General features: G+C 42.1%; 1 protein-coding gene across 1 annotated transcript in view; it reads left to right on the plus strand.

Annotated features, from left to right (window-relative positions):
* The first annotated feature begins 2,379 nt into the window (after positions 1 to 2,379).
* grik2 (glutamate receptor, ionotropic, kainate 2) overlaps positions 2,380 to 15,797 on the plus strand; it is a 250,725-nt gene continuing 237,307 nt past the window's right edge. Inside the window, exons 1-2 of the mRNA XM_056251625.1 lie at positions 2,380 to 2,469; positions 4,841 to 5,159. Of these exons, the coding sequence (XP_056107600.1) occupies positions 5,045 to 5,159 (115 nt within the window). The 5' untranslated portion in view covers positions 2,380 to 2,469; positions 4,841 to 5,044. The remainder of the gene's footprint in view (positions 2,470 to 4,840; positions 5,160 to 15,797) is intronic.

Consider the following 15,797-nt stretch of genomic DNA (forward strand, 5'->3'; position numbering starts at 1 on the left):
CTTTATAGAAGGGTTTTATGATTATACGACCAAAAATCATGTGGTGTTAATGTTTTTGAAAGAAGTCACTTATGCTCACCAGGCTACATTTCTTTAATAATAATGCAAATAAAATATATATTTTTTAAAAATGTAAAAAAACAAACAAACAGTAATATGGTGAAATATTATTACAATTTAAAATATGTTTCTTATTGTAATATAATATAATATAATATAATATTTGAAATGTATGTTATGATGACAGAGTTTAATAAATCTATATTTTGATGTTAATCATGATTCAAATGTTTCGGGTTAAGTAAGATTTACAACAAACAAACAAACAAACAAACAAACACATTTTTTAAATTAATTAAATTAAATGAATACTCTCATTAAATTGATCAAAAGTGACAATAAATACATTTATAATGTTAAAAAAACATTGCACATTGTTATATAATGTATAATGCCAAACATATTTAAGCAGCACAACTGTTTTCAAGATTGATAATAATCAATTCAGCTTTGATCACAGAAATAAATTACATTTTACTATATTCAAATAGAAAACAGTTCTTTTAAAATGTAATAATATATATATATATTTTTTTTAAAAATAAATGCAGCCTGATGATATATATATATATATTCTATACTATTAGATGCACTTTCTATACATATGTGTATACAATTATTACAGCCTTTTGGTGGATTATTTATGGATTTGTGTTCTATGTGTCTTATTGTTTGTTGCACCGGCGGTGTGTTTCATTAGACGTGTATTTCTTCCTGTGGCAGATTAGGTGAATAATTAATTTCCTCTCCGATATGGTAGACTGGTTGTAATTAAAGAGAGAGGAGAAAAGCAATGAGACGCCTTGCTTCTATCACTTCCTCACACACACACACACACACACACACACACACACACACACACACACACACACACACACACACACACACACACACACACACACACACACACACACACACACACACACACACACACACACACACAGAAAGCTGAGACTGGTGTGTCCTTTAGAAGACCCCTGGATCTGTCACGGCTCCTCCACATGCGCTTCTCTCTCCATCTCATTACTTGGACTGTTCCTCTGATCACGTTCTCTGGGACACTAGCCCTGGTCAAGCTCTCTCTCCAGACGTGAGTCGGTGACAACATGCTTTGTGCTTGTCTTGTGCTGGAATGTGACAAAGAAAGTGTTTTTCCTTTTCTTTCTTGGACACAGACCAGCATCGCATATGTGGTTCAAATAAACAATACGCAAGCCAGAAAACAAACTGATGGATGAATAAACAAGCGAACAAGCTGATGCAATGCAACCACACTGAGATACATTAAGATGAGGCAATTATTATATAATGGTAGGTTGGGGCAAGTTGTCACATGTGTTTTATATGTTGTTATTTAATACAATATATATTTTTATGTTATCTTTTATATTTTTTGTTTCATTATTTGCATCTCATAATGGTTTTACTTTAAAAGCATAACATTAGCCGTGTGTGTGTGTGTGGTCCTGATACACCCTACATTATGGGGACAAAATGTCCCCACAAGGATGGCAATATCTGAAATACTTCTCCTTGTGGGGAGATTTTTAGGTCCCCGTGAGGAAAATAATAGATGTTTATTGAAAATGTAAAAATCCAGAAAGTTTTCTGTGGTTTAGTGTAAGGGGAGAGAATATACAGTTCAAAATCATTAGTCCCTATAAAACATGAAAACACAACGTGTGTGTGTTCAATATTTTTCAATAGACTTTTTGTAACATTTTCGTAGATTAATGGAAAAAACTGTCAAAAAAGCATTTACTGGTTAAAGTGAGCTTTTAAGGTAAAATATTAATATGACATCAATATAACAAAATATTAACGCATTCGTACATTAATTGTTGATGTCTGTAAAAATTTAAATGTTTAGTAATTAGAATGAGAGTATGAAAATGTAATAAGAAAATATGTATATTTAAACATACTGTATAGTATTGTTTTTTATAAATGTTTTTTTATGTGGTTTAACGCGATCTTTATTATCACCGTGTCAAATTGAATAATTATTATTTTGAATCAGTTAGAATTTGTAAAACATACAGTAACCAAAATGCCATCCCGTAACGATGGTAATATCCCTAAAATTGCTTTTACAAAAAAAATAAGAATAGCCTACAAAATAATGTATTTTGCTGTCTCTCTCCTGTCACATACGGCACGCGATTATTGTGAAATGACAGCTGGAAGCATATCGTCTGCATCCAGTGCTGCCTTGCTTTATCAATGTTTTAAAGGATATATTCCCATCATATATCGATTAAAAACATGTATTTGCAGCTGTAGCGCAGTGTGTCTTTAAGCGGGACTGTGTTCGTCCGACAGGAGGCGTGTCTCCTCCACAGAGCCCGAGCATCTGAACACACACTCACACACACACTTCATCAGCCTCAGCTGCTCTCAACACCCGAGGTAAGACACACTTCACCAGCACCACATATCAGCGATGCCTTTAAACTCATATCTGATGTAAAAGACTGAGGTTTGGCTGATTCACGGAACAGTTGATCTGATCTACGGCTGCATGTGCGTCTTTTTAGCCTCACATGATGACTAAGGTAACAATTGAACTCTTTATGTCCTTGACAAGAGAAAAAAGTATGTGTTTGTGGAGTTATTATAGGCTACCTTGTTATTTCTTCTCGCACTCACCTTAATTGCGAAGAGGGTTTTGATGACTTGTAAGTTATAAAGCATGTTGAGACCCCGGGTACGACTGCGCGATCCTAGTTTAAAATCAATGCACCGCCCCTCACACACACACACACACACACACACACACACACACACACACACACACACACACACACACACACACACACACACACACACACACACACACACACACACACACACACACACACACTGTTGTGAGGTTGAAGGAAGCACCAAGTCATTAAATATGACAGGAAATAGTGTGTCTCTGCTGTTGATGAGTTTAAGCATCACATGAATTACTTTTGTTGGAGTTATCACTTACGCAGACATTTCATTTCAGACTCAAAAGATACACTTATGATCTTCTGAATATTTGAGCAGATACACACATAAGTGAAAAAAAATCCCAAACCAAACCTAAAGTCGATGCATTGCAAACATGATGCTTGTATGAGGCGTCAGAGTGATTCGTTTGCGAATCATCAATATCTGGTGTGAAATGACACGCATTTATCAAGATAATCCACATTTTGTCATATGAACATGATGTTAGAATTCCTGCAGAAAAATAAAATCACAAGATACACCTCTTAAATATCACGATGGCATACGGTGTATTTATATTTTTATTATCAGTCAAACTAATTCAGCCTGTGTGCAATACTTGGGCATTTCTTGGAGGAAACAAAATCGCAATAGTCCATCTGAAACCATAGAAGAGTGTGTGTTCATGCAGCTGATTCCGTGAAGCGAGGTGAATGAAATACAGTAGTGTGTTGAGGAGAGTGTGTCGCTGTCCGTGGTGCTGAAACACACCAGCTCTCGAGCTCAGGCTCTTCCAGTGCACATCTATACGCCTATCCTGTAAGTAGGAGCACTATTGAGGTCTTTTTAATTTAAGCTGAAGGGTTCGTCCTCATTACAGGCCCTTTCTTTGTTTTAAAGGCCGCAAGAGTTCAAAGAACACCATATAGCCCGCAGCTGTCTTCGAGAGAGAACTTATTTATAATATTAGTCTCAAAACACACACACACACACACACACACACACACACACACACACACACACACACACACACACACACACACACACACACACACACACACACACACACACACATATATATATATATATATGTGTGTGTGTGTGTCTGTGTGTGAACGATATAAGAACTTTCGCGCACACACACACACACACACACACACACACACACACACACACATATATATATATATATATGTGTGTGTGTGTGTCTGTGTGTGAACGATATAAGAACTTTCGCGCGCACACACACACACACACTCTCTCTCTCTCTCTCTCTCTCTCTCTCTCTCTCTCTCTCTCTCTCTCTCTCTCTCTCTCTCTCTCTCTCTCTCTCTCTCTCTCTCTCTCTCTCTCTCTCTCACACACACACGCGCGCGCGCGTATGCATTTACAATGTAATACAATAATAGACTACAGTTTAAAGTAGAGTAGTTTTGGTTATATAAATTAATATCAAAATAAAATTATAATCACGATGGTTAATTTAGGTAGGCTATCTCCTTTTCAGTATAGGCATAACACCAGCAATACGTGTCATAATGGGTTTTTTTCCCGAAAACTATTAACCTGTTATTTATTTTATTTTATTTTTTTGCATGCAAAGTAATCACAGTTTAATCGCAGAAATAAAAAATAATGATTTTGAAAAAACAAGAAGAGATATTCACATATACGAAAGCACGTGCGATGTAAGGTTCATTTATTTCAATTATTTCTTTAATTCTGAAACTATGTGAAAACACACTATGGTTGTGTGAGAAGCACGAGAGAGTAGAAAGCTTAAGCACAAACTGTGTTTTATCGCGTCATCTGAACACGCTAGACCCCCGAACAGAGCTGTCGGAGCGAGCCACGCGCGTGCAGCACGCTGGAGTGGGATCTGGTGTTGTGAGTGGTCGTGGTCAGCGTTGCGCGCGCGTTGCTCTCGGCTCGACGTCAGTGTGTGTGTGAGTGCAGCAGTGCAGTAGAAGGCATTACACGCGCTGATCGCGCTCGGCGCTCCCGCTTCTGCCTCGCGCGCGTCAAGCGATCCGCTAACCCAGCTCTCATCACTCACTCCCGTGTTGCTCCGCTCTTCCAGGGCACCCGTACATGGATTTGTCCCGGATTCCCCCTCTCTAACATGGACGCCCGGTCGGAAGGTTGCTCGTTTGCGCAGTGAGACGGACATGCGGAGCATCGCTGATGGAGTGTGTTCTTCAGTCTCAGTGACCATGCCGTGATCACACCGCTGACAACACAACACAAACCAGTGGGATTCTTACGCTCCGTCCAGGGGAATGACATGCAGTTCATGAAGATGTGCTCTCCTCTGGTAACTCATCACAGATGGCTTGGGCTGTTGCTGCTCTTACTGTGTGTGGGATATTCTCACGGGATGCCACATGTGTTAAGATTCGGTAAGAGCCTTTTAAAACACATCATCACAGTTATCACGGATGCCCTTTTCATTGAAGCTCTCGGTGTTGTTCAAATCCTCTAAAGCTTGAATGTCAAATGCAAGATGCTCGTCTCCCTAAAAGAGTTCAAAGTCGTGCATGTTTTTTTTTGCAGGGAACGCTACTTTTCCAAACAGAACTTTTTGAGCCTCCATCACACATGCAAAAGTTGCCTAGAGGCTGTGACGAACGGGAACCCCCTGTTTCATATCATATCTTATGCATAAGTTGCACATTGTCTTGTTTCATATTGTCGTTTCTGAATGTTTTATGAGGAGAAAAACCTTGGCTGTGAGGCATTGCAATGACGCATTTTGTTCTGTTCTTGCCTAAGGTTATAAGCACTGCTCTATTCTATTCCATTCTATTCTATTCTATTCTATTCTATTCTATTCTATTCTATTCTATTCTATTCTATTCTACTCTACTCTATTTTGTTCTATGCTATACTTGAGTTCAGTTCTAGAAGTCACACGTTGATCATTTGATACTGTGTCTATTCGAGTTTTGGATCGTCACCATCATGATCTCTAAGGTTTTTAATGGTAAAAGTAAGAGAGGATTTAGTGTAGGCTTTCACTGCATAGATGTTCTCCTGCATGTTGCTATTAGCAACCGCTTAACGAATGCTTTGAGGAAGGCCATCCAAGCTCAGCATCACCTCCCAGAACCGAGTCACAAGCGCTTTCCTAATAGAGTTGAAGGATTAATGTTCGCTTCAGTCCACAATGAAAGAGGGAATGTGTAAAAATGGCTGTTGCTGTCTGGGATGAGGCCTGTCTGATGTGCTCCTATTCCAGTCTCAATCAATACTATATCAAATAATGTCAAATGCCCCTCAGGGATCTCCGTGGCACAGCCCAGGGCTTCCTTTAATTATGCGATGTAATAAGCTGTTTTCCTCTCACTCCAGGACATCAGCAGCCAAATTTAGCCTTCAAGTCCTGTTTTCATAACTGATTTCCGCAGATGCTGTCTTAAACTGGAACTAATGTAACATAATGGAGAGATTTTCCAAATTTAGTTTATCATTACTGTGCATGGTTTGCAATTAGCAGAATGGGTGAGTTGGCCACAAGGGAATTATCTGAAGCCTGCAAACAAACGTTCACAGCTTTTTGCGCTTTAATTGTTGAGAATGCGTTGTTTTTCCTCATGCACGTGTGTAAGAAAGCAGTGTGTGTTTAGCCTATACTCTGTCTGTGGTGCTTTAGAGTTGTTGCAAACGGATTTATAAATATTGTAAATCTTCCACTTTTTTTCCCATTAACCAGACATTTAATCATCATGGTTTTCTTAAAAACAGCAACCGCGATGTCAAGTGGCAGAGATGCACAGATATGTTACGCTTATTATTCTTCATGCTGGCTTTGTTTCTCTCTATACTCTGATATTCACTGCTGAGCACTTGGCTGTTGAAGGAGGGAAATAATCGTGCGGCAGATTGCATTTCCCGCAGTTCCAGTAGGATATATTCTTGTGTGTGTAAGTGGCATAGGCTTGTGTAACTGCGTTATAATATCATATTTATTTAGGTCTGAACCCGCAGCTTCTTGTTGAATCAGATGAAGGGAAAACTAAAGGAGTGCTACAGTCTTTTGCATGTGTCATCACATTGTCCTGCATTAGAAAGCATCTGTCTGTGACAACATCTGGCTCTCAGCCACCGTCCCACTGTCCTCTGTGCCTTCAGCTGCCCTTCTCACACACACACACACACACACACACACACACACACACACACACACACACACACACACACACACACACACACACACACACACACACACACACACACACACACACACACACACACACACACACACACACACACACACACACACACACACTCACTCTTCACCATGTGGATACATGTAGGCATTTAAATGTGTTGCATTTTAGTTGAACTATATCATTTCTAAGGAGAATACTGCTGTATGCATTTTAAAGCATTTTCTGAAATTCAATCAAAAAGATTATTTATTTCATTTGAATGTAGGAAGGCTAATTAGCTCTTAATGTCCTGACTGATATTAGTTTTTCTTTAATTTGGAAACATTGCATATTTGCCTTTGCAATAGCAGAAACAACTCCTGCCATCAGTGAACAAATGCAAAGTTACAAAATAATGTTACGTTTAGAGTAAGTTAGAAGTGAGTAATAATTTTTTTAAATACATTTTTTTTGGATCAATTTTAAAAAATAAGAACATACATTCTCATTTATTTTTGATCCTGGTGTTTTTGTGCACAATATAAATAAATTGTATTAGCTTTCTGCATCTGGAAAATAAAATTAAACTTGACAGCTTTTCTTGCAGGCAATTGGATAATGCTAAAGAGTAGCCAAATAATTGTTTAGTAATCACATCATTTCTATTTTATTTGGTAGCACTTTATTTTAAAGTGTCTGTGTAATTGTACATTTAAGTATTGGAAAATAATAATGAACTACATGTACTTATGGTTAGAATTAGAATTGGTTTAGTTGCATGTAATTCATGTAAGGTTCATTAGTTAACTACCTTAGTTAACATGAACTAAGAATGAACAATACTTATTAATCTTAGTTAATATGAATTTCAACATTTACTAATACGTTATTAAAATCAAAGGTTGTATTTGTTCACATTAGTTACTGCACTGTGAACTAACATGAGCAAACAGTGAACAGCTGTATTTTTATTAACTAACATTAACAAAGATTAATAAATACTGTAACAAATGTATTGCTCATTGTTAGTTCATGTTAGTAAATGCATTAACTAATGTTAACTAATGAACCTTATTGTGAAGTGTTACCCATGTAATTATGCACATTTTATAGTAATTACTATAGTAACTACATGTAACATGTCAAATAAAGTGTTACCCTTTTTGACTTCAGAATTTGTGTCCTGTTGGATTTAGAGGACTATATACACTGAAATAAATGGCTTCTTTGAGAAGAAAGAGACAGAGAGCTGCACTGCCTTTGACAAGGAACTCACTCACACACACATATTCACAGCGCTGTGCTGATCGGGTTATAACACAACATAAACTAAATCAAAATTAAAAGCTGTCTGGTCAAAGACAATACAATACACACTGTTAATGAGCTCAGCCAGGCTATCACAACACACACGTCTTTCTCCCTACTGTGTGAGGAGTGCAAGGCCAACAGGATTTAAAAAAAAAGGTGTTTAATCTATAAATGTCTTCATGCATTTACTGCATGCAAAATATTTGATAAAATGAGTCAAAATCTGCTAAGGGATAATTAAATGTAACAAATCGTGTAAAAATGTATCATCTTTTATTGGAAAATTAAACAACATTTTATTAAACTTTGATAATTGCCTTTAAACAACTGAGAAGATCAACTATATTTTACAAAAAACATCTGTCAAGTATATAATATATAATATATATACATCTGAGAGTCAAATCGGACACCTACTCGTGTAAAGATCACTTATTTAACATCTTCTACCAAAATGAAGATCAGTCAAGAATAGAAAATGATCGCAAATATTCAAATCAGGAATGCCAGAATCAGAATGTGTAGTCCATGCATAAAAAATGTCAGAAGAAACCAACACATTAAAGATGTTCACTAACAAGTTTTTCAGCTGGACTGGCGTTTATTCTCTTCCGCTGCAGTGTGAAGTGAAGTTCCCTGATCTTTTTGATTCGAGTGAGTGAAGGACAGATTCATCTCCACATGCGTGATGTATTATGTATGTTATCGTCTCTGACACACAGCATGTCGAAGGCTGCCATTTTCTCCCTCTTCTCGGAAAGCGATGAACCTGGACCTCTGCTTCTCCCAAATACTTCTGTGTATTGTGAAAACACATGGATTGTAATCTAATAATTATTTATTTCTTAGCCGGCAAGTACACAGTGAAGGGAGTGATGGCCATGAGTGAGTTATGTTGATGTTTTTAGTTTTACTATCCCAACCGACAGCCAGCCTACGTTTTCACAGATGTGAGAAAATGTGTTTGATTTTTGGGTTATTATATATATATAAAAAAAAAATTAAAGCGCACTGGAGATGTTCTAAATGCTTTCATCATACTTATGTTAAGGAACGAAGATTATTTCGTGGCTTCAGAGACTTGAAAAATGTTACATTCAGCAAATTTGTTTTCATTTTTGAAAATCAAGTTCATTTTTGTTTCACCAGGAAAGGAGTTATGATACACAAAGCTGTTTTTATTGTCTCTTATGACAAAAATGACGCATTTAAACGTAATGAGAATGCATATTTTTTTGTTTTTTTGTTGTTCCATTATTACCTCATTATCACCTTCATCTTCAGTTGAACCTCATGATCAAAACAAAAACTTGCATCCTTATCAAGAACTATGCTATAGGTTTTTTTTTGTTTTTATTTGAACAATTATTTCAAATAAGTTATGTCATTGCTGACGTTCTTACAGGTAGTTCCACTAAAAATATTTACTAGCTACATTTTCGCAGGACAAAAAAGGACAGAACGTGGAGGGAAAGATGTGTGTTTAAATGTGTTAGAAGTAGCCTAAATCTTACAGATATTACAGTTGGGAAGTGTTTGCCGTCAGTGAGTCGGTATGCCGTCCTCCAGTCGAGATGACCTCCCTGTGCTGGACACGCGTGACCTTGAGGGACAAAGCAGAGCATATCACAGCTATCTATATTTGTTTATATGCTGAGCACAGAGCTTAAAGTTCATATCTCATGTTTCAAGGTCTTTCCTAAAGACATGCGGTGTGTTGTTATATCACTGTCCACTGGAACACGTTGAACCAGTGCAGACCTTTGAAAGTGTCTGTTTCCATTATGTCCGCTGACAAATGGTTTCTTCCGCTGCTTAGTTCTACAGACTCTGTATCAGCCGTTAAAGGGAAAGGATTGTGAATGGACCATAATTGAGGAGTAAGAACAGGTCATTCCCACCTTCATCAGCTTGTTTGGTTATCAGTATTTTTTGCTACCCTTCTTTGCCACTGTCTTGTCTGCCAGAGTACTTGTTGCTTGCACTACAACACTGTAGTCAACACTGAACGGACTTCAGATGAACACTGAGGGTTTTTCGTCTTTACAGCCTAATTGAACAATGGTTGCATCAATGAATCATTATTTTCCTGTTGATCACTGTAAAGAAACAATCTGTATTATCAACGCATTCTCATCCCAAGGCGTCATAAACTGACGCTTTTGACATTTCGTCTAAATCCAACGCACATGGCACCCTTTAGCGTCAATATAGTTATGGGTAGGTTTAGGTCTGGGGTAGGGTTAGGGTTAGACCACTAGGAGGCGCCTTCTGGCCCATATCTATCTGCGTCTCATATTGACGCTAAAGGGTGCCGTGTGCGTTGGATTTAGAAGAAAAGCGTCAGTTTATGACGCCTTGGGATGAGAACGGGCTGGTATTATATAAAGCGCTATACAAATAAAGGTGACTTGACTACCAGGAGTTTGGAGTTGCTCCAGTAATAACAAATAATGAGTGTTATGGTTTCTGTCCAGCGGGTCGCCGTATCACAGCCCACATTATTATTCCTGCAAACATCGACACAACAGACTGGTGCCAGTCCAGTTCACTTCAGTTAAAGATATCCGTGTGATGTTTTAGACATTTAACCATGTTTAACCTCCCACGCAACCTAGTTGGCAGCATACACTTGTCAATCCGTGTTTTGGATGCTACCATTGGACCTTTAAAGCTTTCCACTGCCTCACTTCTGTCTTGTGGAACGTTTGGAAATCCTATGAATTCATCTGTCATGGTGATAACAGTATTTCCCAATCTAGGCTTATTCGAGAAATGTGCCTCTATCTACATTTGTTGCAAAACTCTAAAAATGTAGCAAATTACATACAATTCACTGCAGTTTGCAGCTAAAATGACACTAGTGGCAGAAGACTTGTAGAAGCAAGCTAAAACGGCATGGTTTATTCAGCAAATGTGTGTTTTTTTAAATCTCACATTTGCTTTTGTTACCGATATTGGTTGGGTTTAGGGTTTCGTTTAGGTGGTACGTTATTTTCAAACGCTATCAAGGATTATTAATTTTTAGTGCCATTCACCGCAATACTAGGGTGAACTCAAAAACAAAGGAGAGCTGGATCCAAATGCAGTGAGTTTAATAATAGAATAAACACAACAACAAATCCAACATAGAGAAACTGGGAACACAATGAGCTCAGCAAACATAACATCCATGTAAGACAAGACTCGACAAGAAACACTGGGGCTTAAATACACAAGGGGAAATGAGGAAACAAGACACACATGGGAACAATCAAAGAACTAATCAACAAGAACACCTACAAAGGACATGTATCAGAACTGGAAATTACATAAAACTTCTCACAAGACCTGGGGAACACGGGCCAGGATCATGACAGTGATTCACGTTCCCCTGTTTTTAGCACCACTCTCCTGACGTTTCACTTTGAAACGTTCAAGAAGCAACATAATACTACTGTGCAGAAATGTCACCACAGACATGTTTTCCCAATGATCCTGGATTGGCATTTCTTCCCCTGATATGAAGCTCACCACTCACAACCACTAAAGTCTAGAGTCCCAGTTAACCCCTTCCCATTGTGTCTTCATACTCTTTCTATTCACCCACAGACAGCAACATAGTGTCGGTCCAGATCCGGCCCACATCTGCTGTAAAAAAGGCCACTATTAGAGTTATATTCAAGTGTCTTAGTTCCTTTATTATATGACAAAATTGACGCATTCGTTGCAGTATCCGTCCAGCGGGCAAGAAAAATTTGTATCCCCGCCCCCACTGAATTGAGTCTGACGATCGGGAAAACGAATCGGTTACCTAACGTAACCTCGGTTCTCTCTAGAAGAGGGAACGAGTATTGCGTAAGCTAGCTTACGCTGCGGGAAAGATTCATCTTTGCTGAGATATTGAAGCCAAAAATTATTTCATAATTTGTATCCATACACAACGCAGTTCCTCTGCGGCAGACCTAGAGCAGGCTAGCTAGCAGCTCATTGGTTCGCTCAGAGAGAACTGCTTAAGCCTATGGGAGAGCGGGGCTGAACCCGCTTCCAATGAGAGGCGCCCGCGCGCTCATTGCGTCATGGCCCGCCAGAATGGGCGTGGCTATGGTGTATATAACAGTCTCTCCCAGGCTTATATGTTGATTTATTTCAGCGTGAAGCGAAACGCTAGTAGCGCAAGCACGGCCGGGAACGCAATACTCGTTCCCTCTTCTAGAGAGAACCGAGGTTACGTTAGGTAACCGATTCGTTCTCTTACGAGAGGTTCTCTCGTATTGCGTAAGCTAGCTTACGTTGCGGGAACACCTGGTCAACGCCGTGCGCGCTATGAATCCACTCATGAATCCCAGGGTGATACCGGGGGATTTTTAACGTGGAGTGAATGTATTATGAGGCCGGCAGAGCGGGCACATGAAGTGTATACATAAGCATGTAAGAGGCCGGCAGAGCGGGCACATGAAGTGTATAAGCATTTAAGGAGAGCACAAGGGGCGAACCGGTTGTGTGAGGGACTCCCAGTAATGCAGCTTCTTAGGGAGCTGGTCGTTTAGACAGCTAGTAATTTTGCCTGCAAGGCGGGAACTTCCAAGTTGTAAAACCTGACAAAAATGGACGGGGAGGCCCATCCCGCGGCCACACAGATGTCATGAATGGAAATTCCACAGGACCATGCCCACGATGAAGCCATGCCTCTAGTGGCGAAACTGTAGCAGATAGCCGTTCTTTATAATGCTTAGCACCCACGGGGAAATGCCTGGAATGGCTTCCCACGCTTTGGAGCATGCGGCTAGTGGCCGAATGGCTATATCGCCCTGATTGCTGCACATAGCGGGCTGGACACAGTGTGTGGGCGCGCTTTGAATGTGTGTGGCAGCGGGATTTGCACTCAGAGAGGAGTCTATGGGCCGTGAAACAGAGCGAGCAGAGAGGGGACACGCGCATGAGCTCGTGGGCGTGTTTATGTTCTCTGATATTAGAGCGGGCTGTGCCCGTTTCATGTGATGGGGCTCTGATAGAGACACGGGGTATGTTATGCTTGTGTGTATGGGTGAGCACATGATTGTGGGCACGTTTTCTACACAACTGGCAAATTTTCTCTTTTTGAGATTTCTCTGGGTAGCCGTAAAAACGGCTTTTTGTCGCTCGCAAGCGGGCTGGGACACCGGCTTGTTTGTGGCGGTCAACACTACAGCAGTCGGTGAAATAACGGGGACTGGCAGAGGGCGAAGCTTTGACGGCGGTCCGGCCGCAGCGGGAGAGCACCGTCGTTTTCTTGACTTTGCTAGGCAGACTTCTGATGATCAGGCTTCAGCGTGATCTTAGGTCGCGGGCCTCGTGGGGGCGGCGGTCTGCGGCGGCTGTCAGAGCGAGAGCGAGGGCGGCCGCCCTGTCTGCGCTGGGCTGTTTGAGTCTGCGGAGGGGGGCGCTGTGGTGGAGCTCTGGCAGGAGGCTCGCGAGAGCGGCCCGCGGAAGAGCTAGCGCGGCGGGGCAGAAACAAATTCATCGCCTGAGTAGCTTTCTATACCTCAGAAAAGCGATCGACGATTCCCGTGACAGCAGATCCAAAAAGGCCCGTCGGGGAGAGGGGCGCGTTAAGAAACGCGGCGCGCTCAGAATCTCCCATGTCGGCGAGCGTGAGCCATAAGTGTCTCTCGGCAACACAAAGGCTGGCCATGCATCTCCCCAGAGCTTGTGCGGCGGCTTTAGTGGCGCGAAGGGCGAGGTCCGTAGCACTTCTCAGATCCGTGACAGCGGGGGAGGGGTTTCTACCGCTCTCGGCCCACTCACGGAGAATATCGCTCTGTAAAACTTGGAGGACAGACATTGAATGTAGCGCTGCGGCGGCCTGACCGGCGGCGGCGTAGGCGCGAGCATGAAAGCTCGAGGTCGCTCTGCAAGCTTTCGAAGGAAGCGTGGGGGAAGAGCGCCATCTAGCAGAGGGCGGGCAGAGGTGTGCGGCGACCAAGTCCTCGACGGGCGGCATGGCTGAGTAGCCTTTCTCGGCGGCTCCGTCCACCGAGCGCAGCGAGGCGGATATATCAGAGCGGTTTCTAGCCGAGAGCGGGGCATTCCAGGACTTCGTCAGCTCTGCGTGAAGTTCAGGCAGGAATGGAGCGGCCCGGTTGCACGCGGGGGTCGAGCGCCGATGAAAAAAGCTGCCGTCCATCCGGTTCGGGGCCTGCTCGGGTGGAGGAGACCACTCGAGACCGAGGCGTTCGACGGCCTGTGAGAGGAGGCGCATTAGTTCCTCTTCTATCCCGGCGCGGATCCCCGCCGATTCTCTCGTGGATCCGAGAGATGACCATTCTTCACTGTCAGAAGCGAGCAGTGAACAGGAGTCCTTTTCCTCCGCGGCGTCATCGGAAGCGACAGAGCGGCCACTCGGCGGCAACTGTATGTCCGGCTGGGGCGGGGAGGGAGAGCGGGAAGCGGGAGGCGGCGGCGGCGGCCCGCATTGTTCCGCTGGGGGCTCCGGCGGCCTCTGGGAGCGGCGTTTTTTCTTACGCGGCGAAGAGGAAGGCGGCGCGGGAGCGGATTTTGCTGCCAGAAGTCGTGCCCGCAGGGACGACAACGGCAGGCTCTCACAGAAGTCGCATCCTCCATCCGCGAGGGCGAGTTCTGCGTGCTCGAGTCCCAGGCAGAGAGCGCAGATGACATGGCGGTCTCCGTCCTCGAGACGAGCGCGGCAAGAGCCGCAGGAAAAACGAGACATCTTTAAAAAGACGCTCGGCTCTTTTAGATATAATAGAGAAGGATACAGTCGTCGGATGGCGCTAGCTTGCAGGGCGGCTGAAGGTGGCGAAGACGGCCGGCTTCTTCAGGGTCCGGGAGCTCGCTAGAGTGATGCCTTTTCGACGGCGACGGCTTTTCTCAGGACAGCAGAAGCGTGCAGCTTGCTGAAGATGAAATGAATCAACATATAAGCCTGGGAGAGACTGTTATATACACCATAGCCACGCCCATTCTGGCGGGCCATGACGCAATGAGCGCTCGGGCGCCTCTCATTGGAAGCGGGTTCAGCCCCGCTCTCCCATAGGCTTAAGCAGTTCTCTCTGAGCGAACCAATGAGCTGCTAGCTAGCCTGCTCTGGGTCTGCCGCAGAGGAACTGCGTTGTGTATGGATACAAATTATGAAATAATTTTTGGCTTCAATATCTCAGCAAAGATGAATCTTTCCCGCAGCGTAAGCTAGCTTACGCAATACGAGAGAACCTCTCGTAAGAGAACGGACGGATGCAAGCTATACTGTAGCGTTTATCTTTGCTAAAGTTGTGTGCGTGCCTGTAAAGTAAGTAGCAGCCTGATTATATATTGTTTTCTATATAGTTTATAAACGTTTGAATAGCCCGGCATGTGGAAAAGTTAATGTATGCGAGTGACGATGCGAACTAGCTCGTAAATATGTTTGTGTGTATATTTGCATACTAGTTTCCTCAGGTATTTCATTGTTATATTTAGAAGACATAATCTATGTGATTTTTAGTCATTGTATGGTTTATTTAATATATATATCGCTCACTTCTAGAGATAAAACACTCTTTGGGCGCATGCGCACTAATGTGCTAGACAGAGCGGCTCCATTTCTGTCCTCAGCGC

This window comes from Rhinichthys klamathensis, unplaced genomic scaffold (assembly GCF_029890125.1).
Source record: "Rhinichthys klamathensis goyatoka isolate OS25496 unplaced genomic scaffold, OSU_Roscu_1.1 h1tg000087l_1, whole genome shotgun sequence".
Taxonomy (NCBI): domain Eukaryota; kingdom Metazoa; phylum Chordata; class Actinopteri; order Cypriniformes; family Leuciscidae; genus Rhinichthys; species Rhinichthys klamathensis.